The sequence below is a fragment of the Petaurus breviceps genome, unplaced genomic scaffold, assembly GCF_028583685.1.
Source record: "Petaurus breviceps papuanus isolate PSGF00001 unplaced genomic scaffold, PetGlider_PUasm1.0 186, whole genome shotgun sequence".
NCBI lineage: Eukaryota > Metazoa > Chordata > Mammalia > Diprotodontia > Petauridae > Petaurus > Petaurus breviceps.
The window spans coordinates 38,467,211-38,486,559 of NW_027185798.1; the positions used below are offsets into that span (position 1 = coordinate 38,467,211).

Here is a 19,349-nt window from a genome sequence, read left to right on the forward strand (position 1 = left end):
TACCTGGAACACAGTAAGTGTTTAATAAATGCTTTTTTAACCCTTCCTTTCCACCTCCCCCATTATGTGTGATTATTATTCATGTCCCCTCATAACTCAATGGTACAAATTTAAAACTTTATTAAATTTATTTTTATTTTATTATATATACTTTTATATATTTATTATAAATATAAATGTATTTATTAATCCCTGCTCTTAATTGTCTTTCATATAGACTGTTTTCTCTCTGCCCTACCCCTTGGTATTTTTTCCCCTCAAGATTTCTCAACATACTCTGTCTAGATCTTTCTTTTTCTCTATCTCTGTCAACTCTGGATTATAGTTATTTGTGCATATGGAATATTCTCCTTAAGCTCTCTAAGGGCAAAGACTTATCTTTGTAGCTCTGGTTAGGACCTGTGATTTTTATCATTGTGGGGGACTCCCAGATAAAGAAACTCTTCTAAATGTAGATCCACTACTGGAGAGTGGCCTGGAACATTGAGAGGTTCAATGACTTAACTACAGTCACATAGCCAGTAGGTGTCAGAAGTGGAGCTTGAACTCATGTCTTCCTGCCTTGAAGGGCTAACTCCCTGTCCCACACAGATTCTCTAGGAGGCATTTAATAAGTATTCATCAAATAGCAATAGTCAGTAAGTTTGCTTTTGGCAGGTAAAGTTAATTGAAGAGGAAAGGCAGATTTTCAGTCATGTCGAGTACAGATCCATGATCCACAGAGCTATCATTATAGGTGGTGTTCACCACCCCTGAAAGACTGCATGACACTACAGTCAACTGAGAGAACAAAGGAAGAATGGGAAACCATAAAAATGACTTCCTAGAGTTCATTACCAAGCCTTTATTGAAAAGGCATGAATGAGCTGAACATGGTTCCTAAGCCAACATCCAGGGTGGGGTAACTTAAAACGCAGGGAGAGGAAGACTGTAAAATCAGGGAAAATGACAGTCCCAAAGGCATGGCATAATTTTAAAATGAAAAAAGCAGCAATTTCCAAGCCCTGAGCCAAATATCTAATAAGCAAATCAATATAAAAAGAAAAGACAAACTTCAAAAAGATAAATCAAATTTTAAATGGAAGGCTAGTTATAATGGTGACTCGGTCTAATTCTCCTCCTGCCCAGCCCTGCCCCCTCCCTCCACACTGGAGTGTTAATTGACACAAACATCTTACAGAATTTTACTTTGATGTAAACATTTTTATTCTATATTTTCTATACCTTATAGATAAAACAATGCACTGTTTCCATTGACAAGCCTTGTTCCTTTAAGGTATTCCTAAATTCTGTACTAACAGTAGAAAGTCAAGTACAAGCTCCCATGTTTATTAGATATAGTAGGACCCTATAACAATAATGATTCTAAGACACTCTAGGTCAGATCGTGTTTTCCCAAACATAACAACTACATAAAACAAACACTGATATGATGTGGCTTAAAACGGAAGGGGTTCATCTTGTTCTCTAAGAGCGCTCTTAAAAATGGTTCTCTAATTTAATATAGAAAAGGGGATACTCAAAGTAGAGCATGAGCTGAACTGCAAGAGGTAGAAAGGCAGCCTGAGGATGTGAAATCAAGAACCTGAGTCCTAATCCTACCTTGCTACTTATGATTCTCATGTCATTGGACAACTCCTTTACCTCTCTGGGCTCTGGTTCCTCATCTATATAAATAAGGATGTTGGGTCACATGACCTCTTAGGTTCTTTTCACAGCTATATCCTTAAGTGAAACGTTTGTTGTTGTTGAGTCATTTTTCAGTCATGTCCGACTTTGTGACTCCATTTGGGGTTTTCTTGGCAAAGATACCGGCATATTTTGCTATTTCCTTCTCCAGCTCATTTTACAGATGAGGAAACTGAGGCAAACAGGGTTAAGTGACTTGCTCAGGGTCATATAGCTAGTAAGTGTCTGAGACTGGATTTGAACTCAGGAAGATGAGTCTTCCTGACTTTAGGCTAGGAACTCTGTCCATTTGCCCCAACAATCTTCTTTTCTCCATCAAAAGAAAACAAAATAAAACAAAGCCGTGGCATTCTAGAAATAGGTCTACCTTGCCTTCTACTCTATATCTCTGTAGCTTGATCTATGGCATGTGCTCCCCCTACCTGTGAGACAGGAATAATATATTTGTTGCCACTGATAATGACTTTAAATGAGGCTATAAAGGGATGAATTTAAGGAACCAATGGTTCTGTTGGGGAATTCTTACTGCTGCCAATGACTCCCTTGCAAACTAGTTAATTACATTTAGAAAGGACTTTTGCCTGATAAAATAATTAAAAATAAATAGCTCTCCTTGGAAATGCAAATTGCCCTGCATTAAAGCAACCATGCTGCCTACAGAGGCAGTAAATAGACTGATTCTCTCAAGTCTGTTTGTTACATGGGACTTAAAGCTACCTATTCAGTCTGCTGCAACAGTCTCTCGACAGTTTCTGAAGTTCATCAGAGGGACAGATAGTTTCTTTAAATTAAATTTTATTTTTTTCAGTAAATGAAAATCTATCTGCCTTCTCTCTTTACTACCTCCTCCAACCCCACAAAGAAAAGGAAAGAAAAACAAACCCCCTGTAACAAATGTGTATAGTCAAGCAAAACACATTCCTGCATTAGCCATGTCAAAAATACAACATGTCTCAATCTGCACTGAGTCTGTTACCTATCAAGAGATGAAAGTAGCATGTTTCATCATCAGTCCTCTGGAATTATATTTGGTCATTGCATTGATCAGAATATTTAAGTCTTTCAAAGTTGTTTGTCTTTACGATATTGTTGTTATTGTTTAAATAGTTCTTTTGGTTCTGCTCACTTCACCCTGTATCAGTTCATACAATTCTTCTCAGGTTTCTCTGAAACCATTCCTTTCATCATTTATTACAGCATCACATTCAGATACTATAACTTATTCAGCCATTCTCCAACTGACGGGCACCCCTTCTATTTCTAATTCTTTGCCACTACATAAAAGAGTTTCTATAAATATTTTTGTAAATTTTTAGCTATAGTTGGTTTTGTTTAGGAATAATCAGGGAGTATGATTTTTATGGGGCTTTGGTCCCAGTTGTTTTAGGAATCCTTTTTACTCTGAGGAGTCAGTAGGAGCCCCAAATTGTGACCCTTTCTAGCATCTGACCCAGTACTTTCCATTCAGCAAGTACTGATTAGTTGAGAACAAAGAGCTTAAAGGAATAATATTTGATCTACCCAATTTATTTATTCCCTTAAGCTCATGACTCATTTGGAGGAGGAAAAGGTGGGTGAGGGGTACTTTTGACCTTCCTAAGTCACTAAGAATGATACCATTAGGATAATTTTTCTGAGATAACTCAGTAACAAAAGGATTGCATATGCACAAACAAAACAAAATCAGAGACCATTTTGACTTGCCTTAAGCTACAAGAGAATTTGGTTCATTAAGAGCACTGGATTTATAGTTGGAATACCTGGGTTAAAATAATGATGCTACTACTTATTATCTGTGTAACTTTGGAGAAATCATTTAACTTCCATTTTCTTTATAATACAAGGAGGGGGTTTGGACCATTTGTTATTTAAATGACCCTTCTGACTCTAAATCTTGTGACTAATTTTAAACACTACCCATTTCCCCTACTCTATCCCTACTCCTGAATAGCCATTGATTAATCAATATTAAATACCTTCTGCATATAAAGATCAGTCTAATTTGGAGGAGGTAAGTGGAATATAAGACAGCTAGGTGGTGCCATGGATCCACTTCAGGGCCTGAAGTCAGGAAGACTCATTTTCCTGAGTCCAAATCTGACCTTAGGCACTTAATAGCTGAGTGACCCTGGGCAAGTCACTTAACCCTCATTGCCCTCAGTTTCCTCATCTATAAGGTGTGCCAGAGAGGGAAATGGCAAACCACTCCGGTATCTTTGCCATGAAAACTGGGCATGAAGAGTCACATACAACCAAAACTACTAAACAACAGCAAAAAGGAGAATATAAAGTGGAATTTTTGCCCTTAGGAAAGTTACAATTTAGTAGGAATATCAGAACTCACGTGTATGAGATGAGAGAAGAACATATATTTCTTTCTGTTATGCTAGCTGGATGCCTTCTTAACCACCACAAGGGCCTGTGAAATGGACAGTGGAGGCCTTGAAACAAGAGGCAGGGAATGGGTACAATGAGAGGGATTCAGTCCATATGAGTATTTCCAGACAGGGATTCCTTTCAGCATTCATCTGATCTCATTTTCTTCTTCCTCTGGCTTCTCATCACTCTTATAGTTATTATAGTTCAGGAAGCTTCCTCTAGCCCCTTTCAAGTCCACCCAGAGGGCATCTCCTTGCCTTGCTTTAGAACTCTGTAGAGACACCTTCTTGGCCTTCCTGTGTAAGCAGCATGTGAAAATAAGGAGGGGGATGAAAATAACAAAGGGATAGATAACCAGGAAGTATAATAAAAGTGATGACGAACAGATTCTGGATGAAAATGTGGGCTCTGCAACAAAAAGGAGAAAAACAATCATTGGAGGTGGCAGTTAATTCTTTCCTAGTTCATTTGTATCGATCAGTTAGAAGCAATTCCTGATATGTTACAAATAGTTATCTATAAGTCAGGATTAAATAACAGTAATAAGTCTCTTAAATCATAGGAGATGGAATACAGAGGGAATAATGTGTAGAAATTGAACCCGTTTGTCTAAGTTATAGTGCTCTTTCAACAAAAATATCCCTCTCCTCCTGTCGAGCTATTTATCATGACTCCAGAAGTCTAGGGAAGTGGCAACCATACCCCAGATCAATATGGGATTCTGGAATTGGGTGAATGACTCAACCAGCAACCACTGCTAACTCCTGGGAAGGGATATTGATCATTTGGCCCTAAATCCTGAAGAGTTTTAAAGGTTTTATGCTATCTTTTGTTTCTCTGTCACCTCCCTTTCTAGTGGATTTCCTCCTCTTCTCTTCACCTCCACTCTATTCCTCTCCTTCCCTCTTCCCAGAGAGCTACTTCACATAAAGAAAAAGAAGAAAAAAAGAAAAAAATTCAGTAAAACATATTGAGAAAGTTTGACACAATATAAAATGGTCCGTGCTCATAGTACCTCCTCCCCTACAAAGAAAGCTCTAAATCTTCAACTATGGTTCCCAGGGTTACCATTCAAGATAATAAAATTGTATTGTGGGTTCAGCTGCCCAAAGCAGAAAGCTTAGTTGGTGATGGCAAAGAAGTTGGGCTGAGAAAATGACATAAAGATATTCAGAAGCCTAATGAGTTAAGCCTCTGGCACAGTTGAGAATTACTGAGATGAAATGGTAGGCAAACCCAGAGGCCAATCTAGCAGGTAGGGGAGGTACCAGAGAGGGTAAAACTGCAAACAGTAAGGGGCCCTCAGAAACAGTGTTCATGTCATTCAATGGACAGAGTTTATGTGAATTAATCGAGAAAGGACACATATTCTAACACCAAATACAGTTCCATATTTGAAGATGAAGGTGTTGAAGTTAAAGAATCATAGAATTTGGGAGCAGGAAGGGCAGTTAGCTCAACTTCTCACCCATATCCAGAATGCCCTCTGTAACCAAAATTCTTAACCCGGGGTCTATAGACCTCCAAGGAGTCCATGGATAGATTTCAGGGAGAGGTGGGCTAAGAACTTGGATGAGAAAAACAGACACCTTGATTTTCAATAACCTGTTTGAAATTCAACATATCCCTTAATTATTTAAAAACACTCTTCTGAGAAGGGGTGCATAGGCTTTACCAGACTGCCCAAGGGATTCATTACAGACAAAAAATTAAGAACTCTTAATCTACAGCATAGTCATTAATCCCTGAATTCTCTTCATTTAAAAGTTTAAAGTCCTTGTTTTGACTATTAGACTGTAAGTTCCATAAGGATAGCAATTGTGCCCAATAGGGAGAGGACTCGTGCAATGCTGCCTCACTTAAATAATCCAATTCAGGCTCAAGTCAAGACATCACCCCATGGTCCTCTTCAAAAACGATAAACAACAGGAACAGGATATTGGATCTGCCACAGAGGCCCACCAATCTCATTATTCCTTTACTACTAGCTTCTGGGCTTCATTTCTTTGGGGACACCTACTGGCTATCTCAGTTCCTAAAGTCTAAAGTACAGTGACTAAAAAGGTTCTGGTAAGGACAGGCTGACAAACATTTTTAATCCATAGTCAAGGCTGTGAGCTACCATATCTACCTAAAAAAAACATACAAAAGCCAGGCAGAGTGCCCCCAGGATAAAACTAAATCTATTCTTTTATTGCCTATGTCTGATACTGAATCAAAGCTCAGACAACTCTTTAACTTGAGGTTAGAAATTCCTTGTAATTTTCATCTGAGCATACTGTGTACCAAGAGTCCATTTCACAAAGCTTTGGCAAACTCTCTAGGATCTCATAGGAACTCGGTGGAAGCTGCCACTACAAAACCTATGGCACTCCCAAGAGCCTTTTGGAATTGGCATGAAAATGAATTCAAACAAGAAAAAAGTTTTCTAAAAAAAAAAGAAAGCAAAATCTTTGTCCAAGACTCTCCTGGTCCAAATCAACAATTCTGGCTCTGGGTCTATATACTAGTTTCCCTTTCTTTATCCAGAAAGACAAAAAAAGAAAAAAAAAAGAAAGCAAACCAACCAACCCAAATAGCTCCTGTCCTCAAAGAACTTGCATTTTAACACGCAGTATACAACATGTACAAAAATAGATAAATACAAAATGATTTTCAGAAGGAAAGACCATTAATAATGGGTGAAAATTAGGATCAGGGAAGACTCTGTAGACAACAGGTACCTGAACTGAACAAATTGAATAAGGAAACAAATAAATTCAATATTACCTGGAGACAGATGTTATTGTATTATACATATATACACACACACACATATACAATATATACAAATATATGTATGTGTGTGCATGTATGTGTGTGTGTGTACACACACACACATACACAAGCAACTGGCTTATAACTTCGGAAGGTTACTGGGCATTAGTGATATGAATTTAGGAATGAGATCTTTTTTTCCTCAGGAGGGTGCTGGAGCCAGGTCACTAAAGAGCCAGTTGTTAAATTTTCAATGTGAACATTTACTTATGAAATCAGTAAGTGCTAGAAATCAGAGTTTGACTTACTGTTTTATTCATTGTGTAGATTTTAAAAAGCGATGGAGAAAATGTTAATAATACAGATCAAACTTAAAAGTGTGTCCTTCAGACTTCTCCCCCCTCCAACCCCAACCCTTCTACCCACCCCCAAAGAGTCAGCAGTTAAACATTTACCAGCACACCCATTTTCTCTGGTCTCCTTTCTCTACTCCACCCCCAAATCTTTTGTTTCTGATTTTGACAGGGTGAGTAATAATAAAGCCATCTATAACACTGGTTTCTGAATTCTTCCCCTCCTTTTTTTTTTTAAAGTCACTATTTAGCTTTGACTACTGATTGGGAACACATTTAGAAGGAAGCAGGAACAAGTGCTGAGAAGAGAGGGCTATCAGGGACTCTGGAAAACCAAGAGCAAAATTTTCCCATTTTAAAGCAAATTTACACAAGGCCAATTGAAGAGCCAGACTAGCAGAGTGGGCCCCTCATTCCCCAGCCAATGCACTTTTACTACATGACCTGAGAGCTTCGGATAACAGCTAGATTCCATTTCTGTAGTTTTCTTAGGGAGGGGGAAAAGACTGGCAAAGAGAGTTCCCCACCCTCTCTCTGTAATGACTTCAGCAGCAGCAGGATCAACCATAGGTGGTGAATGTGGTTTTAAAGGACTGAGGAATAAGAATTGTAGGATCTTAGATGTGGCACCATTTTGTATTTGGTGGGGTGGAGTTGATTTAAATGTGTGTGTGTATGAGAGAGATTGAGAGAGAGAATGTGTATATGCGTGTAAGAGAGAGTGTGTGTGTGTGTGTGTGTGTGTGTGTGTGTGTGAGAGAGAGACAGGGATATTGAGGGAGTGTGTGTATGAGAGAGAGAGATTGAGAGAGAGAGAGAGTGTGTGTGTGTGTGTGTGTTCTGCTACCTTTTCTCTGCCCCGTGTTGTGCCAGCACCCCCTTTGCCACTGAAGCCCTGAGGTGAAGTATGAGGAGACCGCTAGGATCCCAAATTTCTGTCAGAGTTGATTACCTGAATGTGAAAGGCCGTCTTAAAAGGATGGCAAAGTGCTCTGATCACCGCAGTAATTTGGCGGGTGTTTGAGAAACCGTCAGCTCCGATGCTTCTAAATTACCTCTCTTGAGAGCACAGGGTTTGCCCCAGCTCCCCCATTCACCATCTGCCTCTCAGGATTAGAATTAGTGACATTCAAACGTCTTAAAAGGTTTGGCATTTTGATTCAATCGGGGTAAGTGCCCAATACTCAGAGTACAGGGCCTGTGAAAACGGAGCCAAATGTGTAATGAGAACACTTCATCAAGAGATTTATTTTGGAGTGTTCCCAGTCGTAGCCAAAAACATCATGAGGCCCACTCTTGATGTTACCTCAGTACCTCTGGTGATGGTCACAGGGCAGCTGCAAGAATCTGGGCTCCTGAAATGGAGGGCAATTCATTAAGTTCTGGTAAGCGGCGGGGGCGGGGGGGGGGAGAGTGTCCATCACCCCAACCCCCAATTTTATGGAAAAAAGCAAGGGTAAAGGCAGATACTACTGATAATAGTGGAACTGCCTCCCTATCCCAGACGTGCAATATGCTTTGTGAACAGTACCTTCATTTGCAAGTATTTCTCTGGACAAGGGGCTCAAGTTCCTTGAGAGTATGGATTGTTTCATTCTATGTTTTTTTTTTTTTATCTCTGGTACCTAGCCCACTGTAGGGGGTCTAATAAGTGCTTATTTTAATGTTCTTTCAACATTCCACAAGCATTTATTAAGTGCCCATGTGCTAGGCCTGTGCAACGCTCTGGGGATAAGGCTAGGGACTGGACCCCCTTTTCTACAGCTTATCATCTGCGGGGCTTGAGGCTAGGTGACTTGTCCAGTGTATCACAGTCTTCCACAGGCTACAGCGTCAGTATGGAAAGACTAAGATCCAGGGCAACCAGAGAACTCCCATGGAAGGTAAGTAACACAGGAAACCTTCCATGTGGCCATGGAATGGGCATGGGGAAGCATCTGCTAGGATGTGACAGTCACTTTATGCCAGACTTGGACGCTGCCCTGGTGATAACAAAGACAAAAACAAACTTTCCCTGTTCTCGAGAAGCTCACGGGCCAGGACAGTTAAATCAGGGCAAAATACAGAGAAAATGATTCCAAGGCAAATCAGAGGTAGCATGTGGGAAGAGAGTACTGATGCGTTAACTAGGGAGACCAAGAAGGATCTCCTGGAGAGGGGGACATCCTTGAGCTGAATTCTGGAGAAAGCTTGAAGGCTTGCCAAAAGGTATCAGTGAGCAGGGTGCATTTCAGGAATGAGGGACAGCCTCTGCACAGGGAGTGGTGGGCAGGACAGTCCATATAAGGAACATATCTCAGTGAGAGCTGGGGAGCTATCAGGGTAAACTGCTACTATTGTCATCAGCTACTGAAAGAGGTCCATAGAGCCCTTTTTATTCCTCTGACTTCCTGAGAGAATCCTGCAGGTTAATTCCCAAGGCAGGGATGATCGGATAATTATCAAGAACTGGAGAGAGGAGGGGAGGGAGGTACCCAGGCAGCTGCATCCTGAGATCCCCTGATGCCATGTCCCTGTTTTTACTGAACCACTGATGAGGAGGGATGTTGAAGGTGGAAGGTCTCCCAGCTCAAACTCTCACAAAATAGTCCCAGACTCTCCCTCCTTTCATTTGGGCCACTTGAATCATCCAAAGGCTCTAAGAAGTAACTCCCAAACTGACCCAGCTTGAGAAATCTCTCCTGCTCGAGTAGAAGCAGAGAATTGTTTGAGGAATTGGCAGGAACATCAAATGCTATATTTGGCCTGGCTTGGGCTGGGATAAGCTCTTGGATCATGTGCTGGCTTGGGGAGGGGGAAGAAGAGGGAAAGAGAATGAGAAGGGAAGGAAGAGGAAAAGGAAAGGGGAGAAGAAAAGAAGAGGGGGAGGGGGCCAGCAGAGAGGTTCTGGGCCTTTCTGGAGGTGTTGGGTCCAAGTTGGAGTTGGAAGAACCAAAAAAAAAAATGATCTTGTGTCATAAGAGCTTTCAGAATAATTTTCTTCTTCAGATGTAATGAAAAAGTCACAGTTTATCAAGATCGTGCTGTAAAGACCTAAGACCCCTCTGCCTCACCTACTTTGAAGAAGGCAAGAACCACATAATTTTAGACACTTTTCTCTCCAATATTTGCCTTTTGAAATGGAATACCTGTTGGTTTTACAGTTATCTCGGGGAGGCTAACAGCAGGGGTATATTGTACAGTGCCTCAGAAGAGGAAGACCTTTTAAGCACAGAGAATTATATTTGCAGTTATTATCCTTTTCCTCCATTGTAAAAACCTCTGTAGGATCTTGGCCCCAGAACATTATATGTGGAAATACGGAAGGAATGTGTGGAACATCGAGTAATTGTTGGATAGAAGAGAGGTTAGTGGGGAAAAAAAAGCTGTCTAGCAACCTTGGTGGGGCTAGAGAAAAAAGAGGGGAAGAATAAAATGAAAACCAGCTTCTTCTATCTGGGTGTTTGAAGTTCACCTGTCCCAACCAGACGAAAATAGCAAGTTCCAACAATAATCTTTGCCACTTTGGGACGCTCATCAAAGCTGACTGGTAGCCTCCCAAGCTCCTCCTACCTCTCCATCTCGTTCCTCCGACCCATAGTTAACCACTTTCCCTCCCTCACAGTAGACATCTGCTACTTCTCTGGGGCTATTTCCTCACCACCGTGGCAGTTTTTCAGTCCAATTAGGACTCCCATTCATTATATATTTTTTTCACTTCCACTTTACACTGCAGCAAGTTGCTCTTTCCGCCCTGAAGCCATCTTACCCTACGTCTGGAATCAAATAAAAATGAATAGTGCTTATATGTTACTATTGGTGAGGAGTAGTCATTGTCCACTGGAATGACTTCCTGAAGGAGGTGGAAAACTCACCTTCTCCAGGAAATCCTTAAAAATAAGTTGTAGTCTCCTAAGAAAGTAACTCAAATGAATATACCCTTTGACCCTCAGCAGATCGCATTGCCAAAGACAGACCCCAAGGGGTTCAATAGTCTTATATATTTATAGTAGCATTTTCTGTAGTAACAAGGAACTAGAAGGGAGATGTCCATCTGCTGGGGAATGAGGACAAATTGTGGTTCATGAATACCATGGAGTATTGTACCCTCTAAGAAAAGATAAACACAGGAAAGAATTATATGAACTGAGACAAAGTAAAATAAGCAGAACCAGGAAAATAATAAATACTACAAGGATGTACACATGAAAGAACACTGCCAATAAGATAAATGAAATGGAAAACTGTAAAATTAGAAAGAACAAGCTTGGCACCCAAGAAGTAAGAAGAAACTCCTTCTTTTCCTGCAGGGACTATGAGTGAGAAATATTACATATAACATTGGACTTGGACCCTACAGGGGGTTTTATTGTGGAAGAAATGGATAATAAGTACAAATACAATTTTCTGTGCTTAAAAGGTCTACCTTTTCTGAGGCATTACAGAATATAGTCTCTCTGATAACTAACTTGGCTAGTTATCAGTGAACTTTAAAAAAAATTCTTTGTTATGAGGAATAACTTTCTGGAAAGGGATGGAAGAAAGACTTCAGAAAACACAAATGACATAAAAGCAAAAGACACAAAGAACAAATTAAAAAAATAAGTTATGTTCTCATCAGTCTAGGATGATTTATGTGTAAATATATTCTGAAGAGGTGGACGAGGTGGGAACTGTGGGGTCAAAGGATATGTTCATACCTTTAGTTACATTATTAGGAGATTACAATTTTTTAAAAAAGATTTCCTGGAGGAGGTGATTTTTCCACCTCACTCAGTAACATGAAGCCAAAGGATCATAGATCGTTAATTTAGAGCAGGGAGAGCCTTCTGAGATAATTTCTAGACCAAGCCACTCATTTTTACATGTGACAGAAATGAGATGACTTATGAGGACCATTCGTTAGAGTACACATAGACATCAACTGTCTGATCCTAGTCAACCATGTGGGAACTTAGGTAGAGGAGATACTTCTGGCTCTATGCGACTCAGGGTCTTAAACCATGTGATGACGAGGGGATCCCCTGAGGGGGCTACCAAGCCCGGGTGAGCAGATTTTTTCAAAGAGAAAAAAGTTTATGGCTAGGGTCTCTTGGTGGCGCTGGAAACTATGACTCCAGTGACTGATGAGGAAGGACAGACCTGCATCTGAAAGCAATGAAAGTGACTTCAGTAGAGAGAAGTTTGGCTGATGGGTTGACCAGGGCCTGGTACCCAGGTGAAATGACTAATTAGCAGTATTTCACAACTGCTTTAGGTTCTGATGAGGCTTAAAATATTAGCCTCTGATCTAATTGTAACCATAGTTTTAAGTTGGGTTATTAAAAAGCTGTTTTAGTCCTTCTACTAATTATGCTTTGATTTCTCTCTGGGCAGCTACGTGTGTGCAGTGGATAGAGTGTTGGACTCGGAATCAGGAGGATCTGAGTTCAAATCCAGACTCAGATACTTCCTGTTGCTTATCCTTCATTCTCGAAAAGGACCATGACATCAGGAAGGTGATGCCATGACATGCAAAGTGAATTGGATTTAAGTGACTTATTAGCTATGTGACACTGGGCAAATCACCTGTTTGCCTCAGTTTCCTCATCTGTAAAATGAGCTGGAGAAGGAAATGGCAAACCACTCCAATATCTTTGCCAAGAAAACCCCAAATGGGATCACAAATAGTTGGACACAAATGAGAAACAACTAAATAACAAGTCCAGACTCTTTGTTTCTGGTAGGACTGTTTTTGAAAGGGGCAAGAGAGAACTCACCAGTCTGCATCAAATAACAAGGCTTCTAGGGTCAGCCAGGGCCTGTTACAATTCACCTGTGGTTGGTATTTGGGCAAGTTTTACTACTTTCCGGTCTTTATTCACAGTTCTGTGTAATGGAGCATAGGCGTGGAAAAGGGACTCAATGGGAGTTCTGTGCAGAAAGAAGGGGAAGGATTTCTGCTAAAGATAGTAGTTTGTTGAACTGATACAAGGCTGAAAAGAGGAGGGATGGCCTTCATTCTAAAAGAGGTTTTGTTCATGGGAAGGACTAGGAAATGAATGGAATATATAGTTTATAGTAAACGTAATTACTGTTTCTTCTTCTACTATGTTTTACATAGTATTTTTACAATCTAATTAGACTATGTAGTTAAATCACAAACTTAAGGTAAGGTAGATAAATGAAGCAAAAGGAAGGAAAGAGAAAGGAAGGGGCCCAGTAAAGCACCGTGGATTAGGGGTCAAAGCAAGAATGAACGACTCATAAATGACACCTAGAAGCTATCAGAATGGGGTGGAATTTAGATGATTGATAGTAATATACCCCCTGGTTCCTGTTTACTGAACCCACATGACTATATTTGTTTATGCTCCTTAAATACAGATGAGGAAACTGAGACCAAGAGAGGCCCGGTAAAACTCAGGCTCTGCCTCTCTGATCCCCAGTACTTCTAGGTGAGTGCTCACCTTGCCTTGGTAGAACCAGGGCACCATCCTTCCCAGACTCTGGTCCTTTTCCTTTTCCCTCCACTTGAAAACAGACTATGCCACTAGCACCTGGGGACCTGACAGGTGAACTTTCACCTTATTTTACCCAGTAGAAGGTCAGTAAACCCCTTTCTTGCCATCTTCACACTATGCTGCCTTACAGTTACCCTCATTCCCCCCCACCCCCAGTCTATCTTCCCTTTGTATGCCCTTCCTTATTAGGGCATCAGCTTCCTGAGCGTAAGGACTTTCTTGCTTGCTTGTTTTTGTCCCTAAATGCTTCCCACATTGCCTGGCATATAGAAAGCTCTTAAATGGCTGTTCAGTCAATCAACCAATTTGTTTATTTATTCCCAAATTTATTAATTTATTCCCACAAGTAGTAACAGAGACAGGATTCAAACATCTACAGAGGAGCCTATAAGAAAACAAAGGGGTTGGGACAGGTAGGATACAGCACCAGCCCTGGACTCAGGAAGACCTGAGCTCAAATCCAGCCGCAGGCAGTTACTACATGTGTGACCCTGGGTAAGTCGCTTAACCCCAACTGTCTCAAAAAAAAATGTATATAAACATATATGTATGTATGTGTGTGTGTGTGTGTGTGTGTAAACAATAAGGGGTCAAAGTGTTTTGAGTGCTAAAGGAACAGGACAAACAACCTTCATAGAATATCTACTAAGCTTGATCTTTTAGGATTTTGTGCTGGCTCAGAACACTAGCATCTTGATCATCTTTATGAAGTAGGCTGTGAAGCTTCAACTATGAACGCCTCCCCAAAGCACCTTCCCTCACTGTGCCTGTCTTGTCTTTTCTTCAGCTGGAATTTGGGACACACACCCTCCCACACAGACAGACATAGACTGACACACAGACATAGACACACACACACACACACACCTGCCAAACCTTAAGCAACCAGTAATTTACCATCTGATGCACTGTTGAGACTTGGTCTATAACTGCATAATCCCACAGGCAGCCAGCTAGATGTCACAGGGACAGAGGGTTAGATGTGGAGTCAGGAAGTTCTGAGTCCACATCTGGCTTCAGATACCACTTACTAGCCCTGTGTCCCTGGGCAAGTCACTTAAACTCTGTCTATCTCAGTTTCCTCAACCATAAAATGGGAATATAATAGCACCTATCTCCTAGAGTTGTTGTGAGGGTCAAATGAGATAATATTCATAAAGCACTTAGCACAGTGCCTGACAAACAGTAAGTGTTAAATAAATGCTGATTTCCTTCCTATCTTCCATAGAAACACTAGGTCCCTGTGATATTATGAGTTTTTCCCTTTCCCCTAAACCTTATTACTAAGAATAATAAAAACAGACTTCTAATCCCCTCAGAAACACCCCCACCTAAGTTCACAAAGGCACCCCCAACCAACCAGGCAGGACGGTTATCCCTTTGTTACCTGAATGAAGCACCCTGAGCAGCGTGTGTCCCGACTCATCAGATGCCAGGTGGACCCACTTGCTGGGACTTCCGTGGAGCTGCCATTCCTCCACCTTACACCAGTACATCCCATTATCCATTGTCTCCACACTTCGAAGTCTCAGGACAAAATCTCTAGCAGATGAGCGGTAGCAATGTAGCTTTTCCCCATGTTCCTCCTTCCCATGCTTCAGGATGCCATCATGTTGCATTTCCACAAGAACTGTAACTCCAGAATGCTCTTGCATTCTGAACCAAACTACAGAAAAAAGGGATGCTGAGGGGCCTGGGCTCTCCAAGCTGCAATTGATGGTGACATCTCTGTGCTCAAGAGTATTCTCAGTGTGATTTATCTTCATGACATTTAGCTTACTTCCTGGGAGACAAAGAGGATGAGACCAAAATGAAGGAAGCACATATTTTTAAAAATCGGCCCTTAAGATCTTAAGTCTTAAATCTTAAAGTCTTAAGACTTTAAGGTCATTCCATGAGGACTGAAATTCTTCTTTGGGAATTATTCACATCCTAAGACCTCTGGGCCTCAGTTTCCTCATCTGTAAATGAGGATCTTGGCTAATGGATTACTAATGTCCTTTTCCAGCTCAGAAATGATACATTCTCATCTCCTTACCCTTTTCACCTTTTAATCTCATCTATTCCCATGGCCTTGATAATCTACTCTGAGCAGATAACTCCTAAATCTATGTATCTACCCTCATCTGCACATTTTTTCCTAGAGCTTCAAACATGTAGTTCTCATGGATTTCTCTGCATATGTTAGGATACTGTCATAGAACAATGAAGGGGACTATTTGGAGTCAGAGATCCTGGGTTAGAATCCCAGTTTTGCCTTTGATTATCTCTATGGCCTAGAGTGAGTCACATAATCTCTCCACCTCAGTTTCCTTCATTTGGAAAATGAAAACACAGGAGCAAATAGCCAAATAGTACCTGGGTGTATTTAAGGTCCCATATAACTTATTATGTGGAAATGAGGTCAAAAGACATTAATTTATCTTTTTGGTAGAAGGTGTTAGGATAAATAGGACTCAGAAAAAGAATGGGGAGTAAAGAGGTGAATTCCTCTGCCCACCTCCATTCCACATTTTCCTCTTGCCTCTAATTTTATGCCTCAGACAATATTAATATTAATTAATATTAATAACACAGTCTAAACCTTTTTTATCTCTTAGTAAATTTTACTCACATTTAGGAAAACTTTTCTTTCTGAGTTTATAAATAAGCACATGGATGAAAAATCCATGATAGAATTAAGCCTAGGTAGAATTAATCATCTGCTCTATTACCTTGATTTCTATGTGTATTTGGAGCTATGTACTTAGGAGCTTATTTTGATTTTTGCTTAAACTTCAATACTCTCAGGACCCTAGATTCAGTGGTATGATGGCTCCATGCACAACTACGCATCATGGACACTACCTGCTTAACACCTTTAAAAAGTATATGATGTAGTCATCTTCATAAGTTTCAGCAGCTAAAAAAAGTTGGATCACCCAGGAGCCAACCTTCTAGGCATGTGTCTCTACATATTCCTTTACTATATGTAATGGCTCCTTATCTTGGAAGGACCTCCTAGGATGTGTACTCCACTGGCAGTCCTTGTTTTTTGAACACCTAATAAATAACTCACTTAGAGAGTAAAAGAATTGATCACTTGATCGATTTCAACCAATGATGCTACCACATGACAGCACCCACCAATTAAATAAGCAAACCCACTGGGGGGAAAAGAAATGTCAATATAGATGGGGTATAATTATTTGCTGATGATCGTTGCATATCATAGGCAGTAAGTGAACTTTGTATGTGGAATATTAATGTAATTTTAGCCACAAGACTTAAAGAAACCTAGGAGAATTTACCTATAGGCTTGAGTTTCAATTCTGTCTTTCCCGATTCCTTTTCCCCAAGCTTATACAAAGCGCCACTTGTGGACCATAACCACTCCTCCACAGTGCAGTGATAAGTCCCCTGGACACTGTTATCAACATTCTGAATGTGGAGCCGAAACAGGTCTTTTGAAACCTTCTCACTATGAAATTTCTGTTTCTTCTTTGGAGTGTGAATATCATCACCATATTCAACAACATCATTTTGATCAATTCTCAGGATCTTTAGCCACGATGCTTCATGAGAAAGGGGGAGGTAATACCAAGTGACAACAATCTGAGTCCTTCCCTTAGTTTTTGATAAGATGCTACATTGGATCTCAGCTTCCATGTTGATGGAGATCTCTTGGACTTGACTGTCTGATTTCACCATCAGTTGACTCTCTAAATGAAAGGAAGAGTGACTTCTATTATTTTTCTATCACAATGGTAATTCATCACACACAATTGGTTCATCATTAACATTCACACAAGGCTTTAATGGTCAAAAAGACCATTATATACATTATCTTTTGGATCAACTGGGACCATATATGCAAAGTACTTTTCAAACTTTTAAGTGCTATCTATATCAAGGCTAGCTTTTATTATCTTCACAACAACCCTAGAAGGGAGAGAATATTATCATTTTATTTCTGTAGTTTTAATTTTTATTGATTTTTTAATCACCTCCATTTCTAAATACGACCCTTTCCTTTCCTCTACCTATCAAGTTATCCTTTGCAACAAAAATAAACTAAGGGAAAAAAAGCAGTTAAGTAAAAATGAATCCTCATCCATCACTAGCTCTGTTACTTAGTACCTCTGTGACCTTGGGTAAATGATGTCATTTTTCTGACCTCTGTTTCCTCACTTGTAAAATAGAGGAATTAAAACAAGTCTCTCTCAGCTCTAAATTGATAATACAAACTGAGTCTGACACTGTACTATATCCAGAGTACTCAGTCTCTGCAAAAAAAAAAAAAATCTTCTCTCTGGGACCAAGCTTGGTCATTATAATTAAATAGCAGTCAACCTTATTTAGTTCTTTCAATTTGCCTTATTGTAGTTATTATTTATATTATTTTCCTGTTTCTGATTACTTACTCTTCATATCAATACTGTATAAGTACAATCTGCATAAAATATGTTTTATTTTATACTTAATATACTTTATATTCTGCATGAAAATGTACTTGACTTGATATTATTAGGTCATATAAATCTTCTCATACTTCTCTGAATTCTTCATCTTTGTCATTCTTTACTGCATAATAATATATTATTACCTTCATGTATTTGGCAATTGTTTAACTGTTCTTTAATCAATGAGTATGATAGATATAACTATAGTTCTCATTTTGCATATCAATCAATCCATCAATAAATTTATATTAAGTGCCTACATGCCAGGTGGGGCAGCTAGGTGGCTCCGGGAATAGAGCACCAGGTCTAGAATCAGTATGACCTGAGTTTAACTCTGGCCTCAGACATTTACTAGCTGTGTGATCCTGGGTGAGTCACTTCACACTGTTTGCCTCAGTTCCCTCATCTGTAAAATGAGCTGGAGAAGGAAATAGCAAATCCACTCCAGTATCTTTGCTAAGAAAAACCCCAAATGGGGTCACCAAGAGTTGGACACAACACACAACAAAAACGTGCCAGGCACTATGCCAAGCACTGGGAATACCAAAAGAGGCAAAATACAGTCCCTGTCCTCAAAGAACTTACAATCTAATAGATATTAGATAAGATCAAACCTAGGTTCAGAATAGGTGAGTCACTTGCTCACAGCCACATGAACAGTGTTAGCAAAGAGGTTAGAATTCATGTCTTTCCTGACCTCAAGCCCAATGTCCTTCCCACTTTATCCAAGCTGCCTCTGGTTTATGAGAAGAATGGCAGCTGACCATAGCAAGGACATCTCATTCTGTCCAGGTTGCTTCTAACATCTGCTCTGCTACCTTTAACTGGGAACAGAAAGAGGGAAGTCGTGTAGTGAGGGATTTGACTGCGTGCATTTGCATATGGGCCACTTAGAAGGACCTCTATATTCATATTAAAGTCAGTTCTCAATTATTTCCAGACAGCTTTTCTGTTTTGCCATAAATAAACCGTGATAAATCATGTTTTTAACTTCTTGCTGACAGTCATTATTTGTTAGGCCGACCTTGTAAACCACGACCTGTCCTTACGCCAAGTGAGATTTAGAAAACCAGTAAAGCTTGTGTTGAGAGAGGGAGGGAAGGAAGGGAGAGAGAGGGGGAGAGATAGAGACAGAGAGAGAAAGACAGAGAGAAAGAGACAGAGAGAGAGCGAGAGAGCGAGCGAGCGAGAGAGAGAGAGAGAGAGAGAGAGAGAGAGAGAGAGACAGAGAGAGAGAGAGACAGTTC

General features: G+C 40.2%; 1 protein-coding gene across 1 annotated transcript in view; it reads right to left on the reverse strand.

The window, feature by feature from the left end:
- Positions 1-1,934: 1,934 nt before the first annotated feature.
- CD101 (CD101 molecule) overlaps positions 1,935-19,349 on the reverse strand; it is a 37,847-nt gene continuing 20,432 nt past the window's right edge. Inside the window, exons 7-9 of the mRNA XM_069089277.1 lie at positions 16,951-17,361; positions 15,048-15,443; positions 1,935-4,476 (exon numbers count right to left, since the gene is read on the reverse strand). Coding sequence (XP_068945378.1) covers positions 4,214-4,476; positions 15,048-15,443; positions 16,951-17,361 — 1,070 coding nt within the window. The 3' untranslated portion in view covers positions 1,935-4,213. The remainder of the gene's footprint in view (positions 4,477-15,047; positions 15,444-16,950; positions 17,362-19,349) is intronic.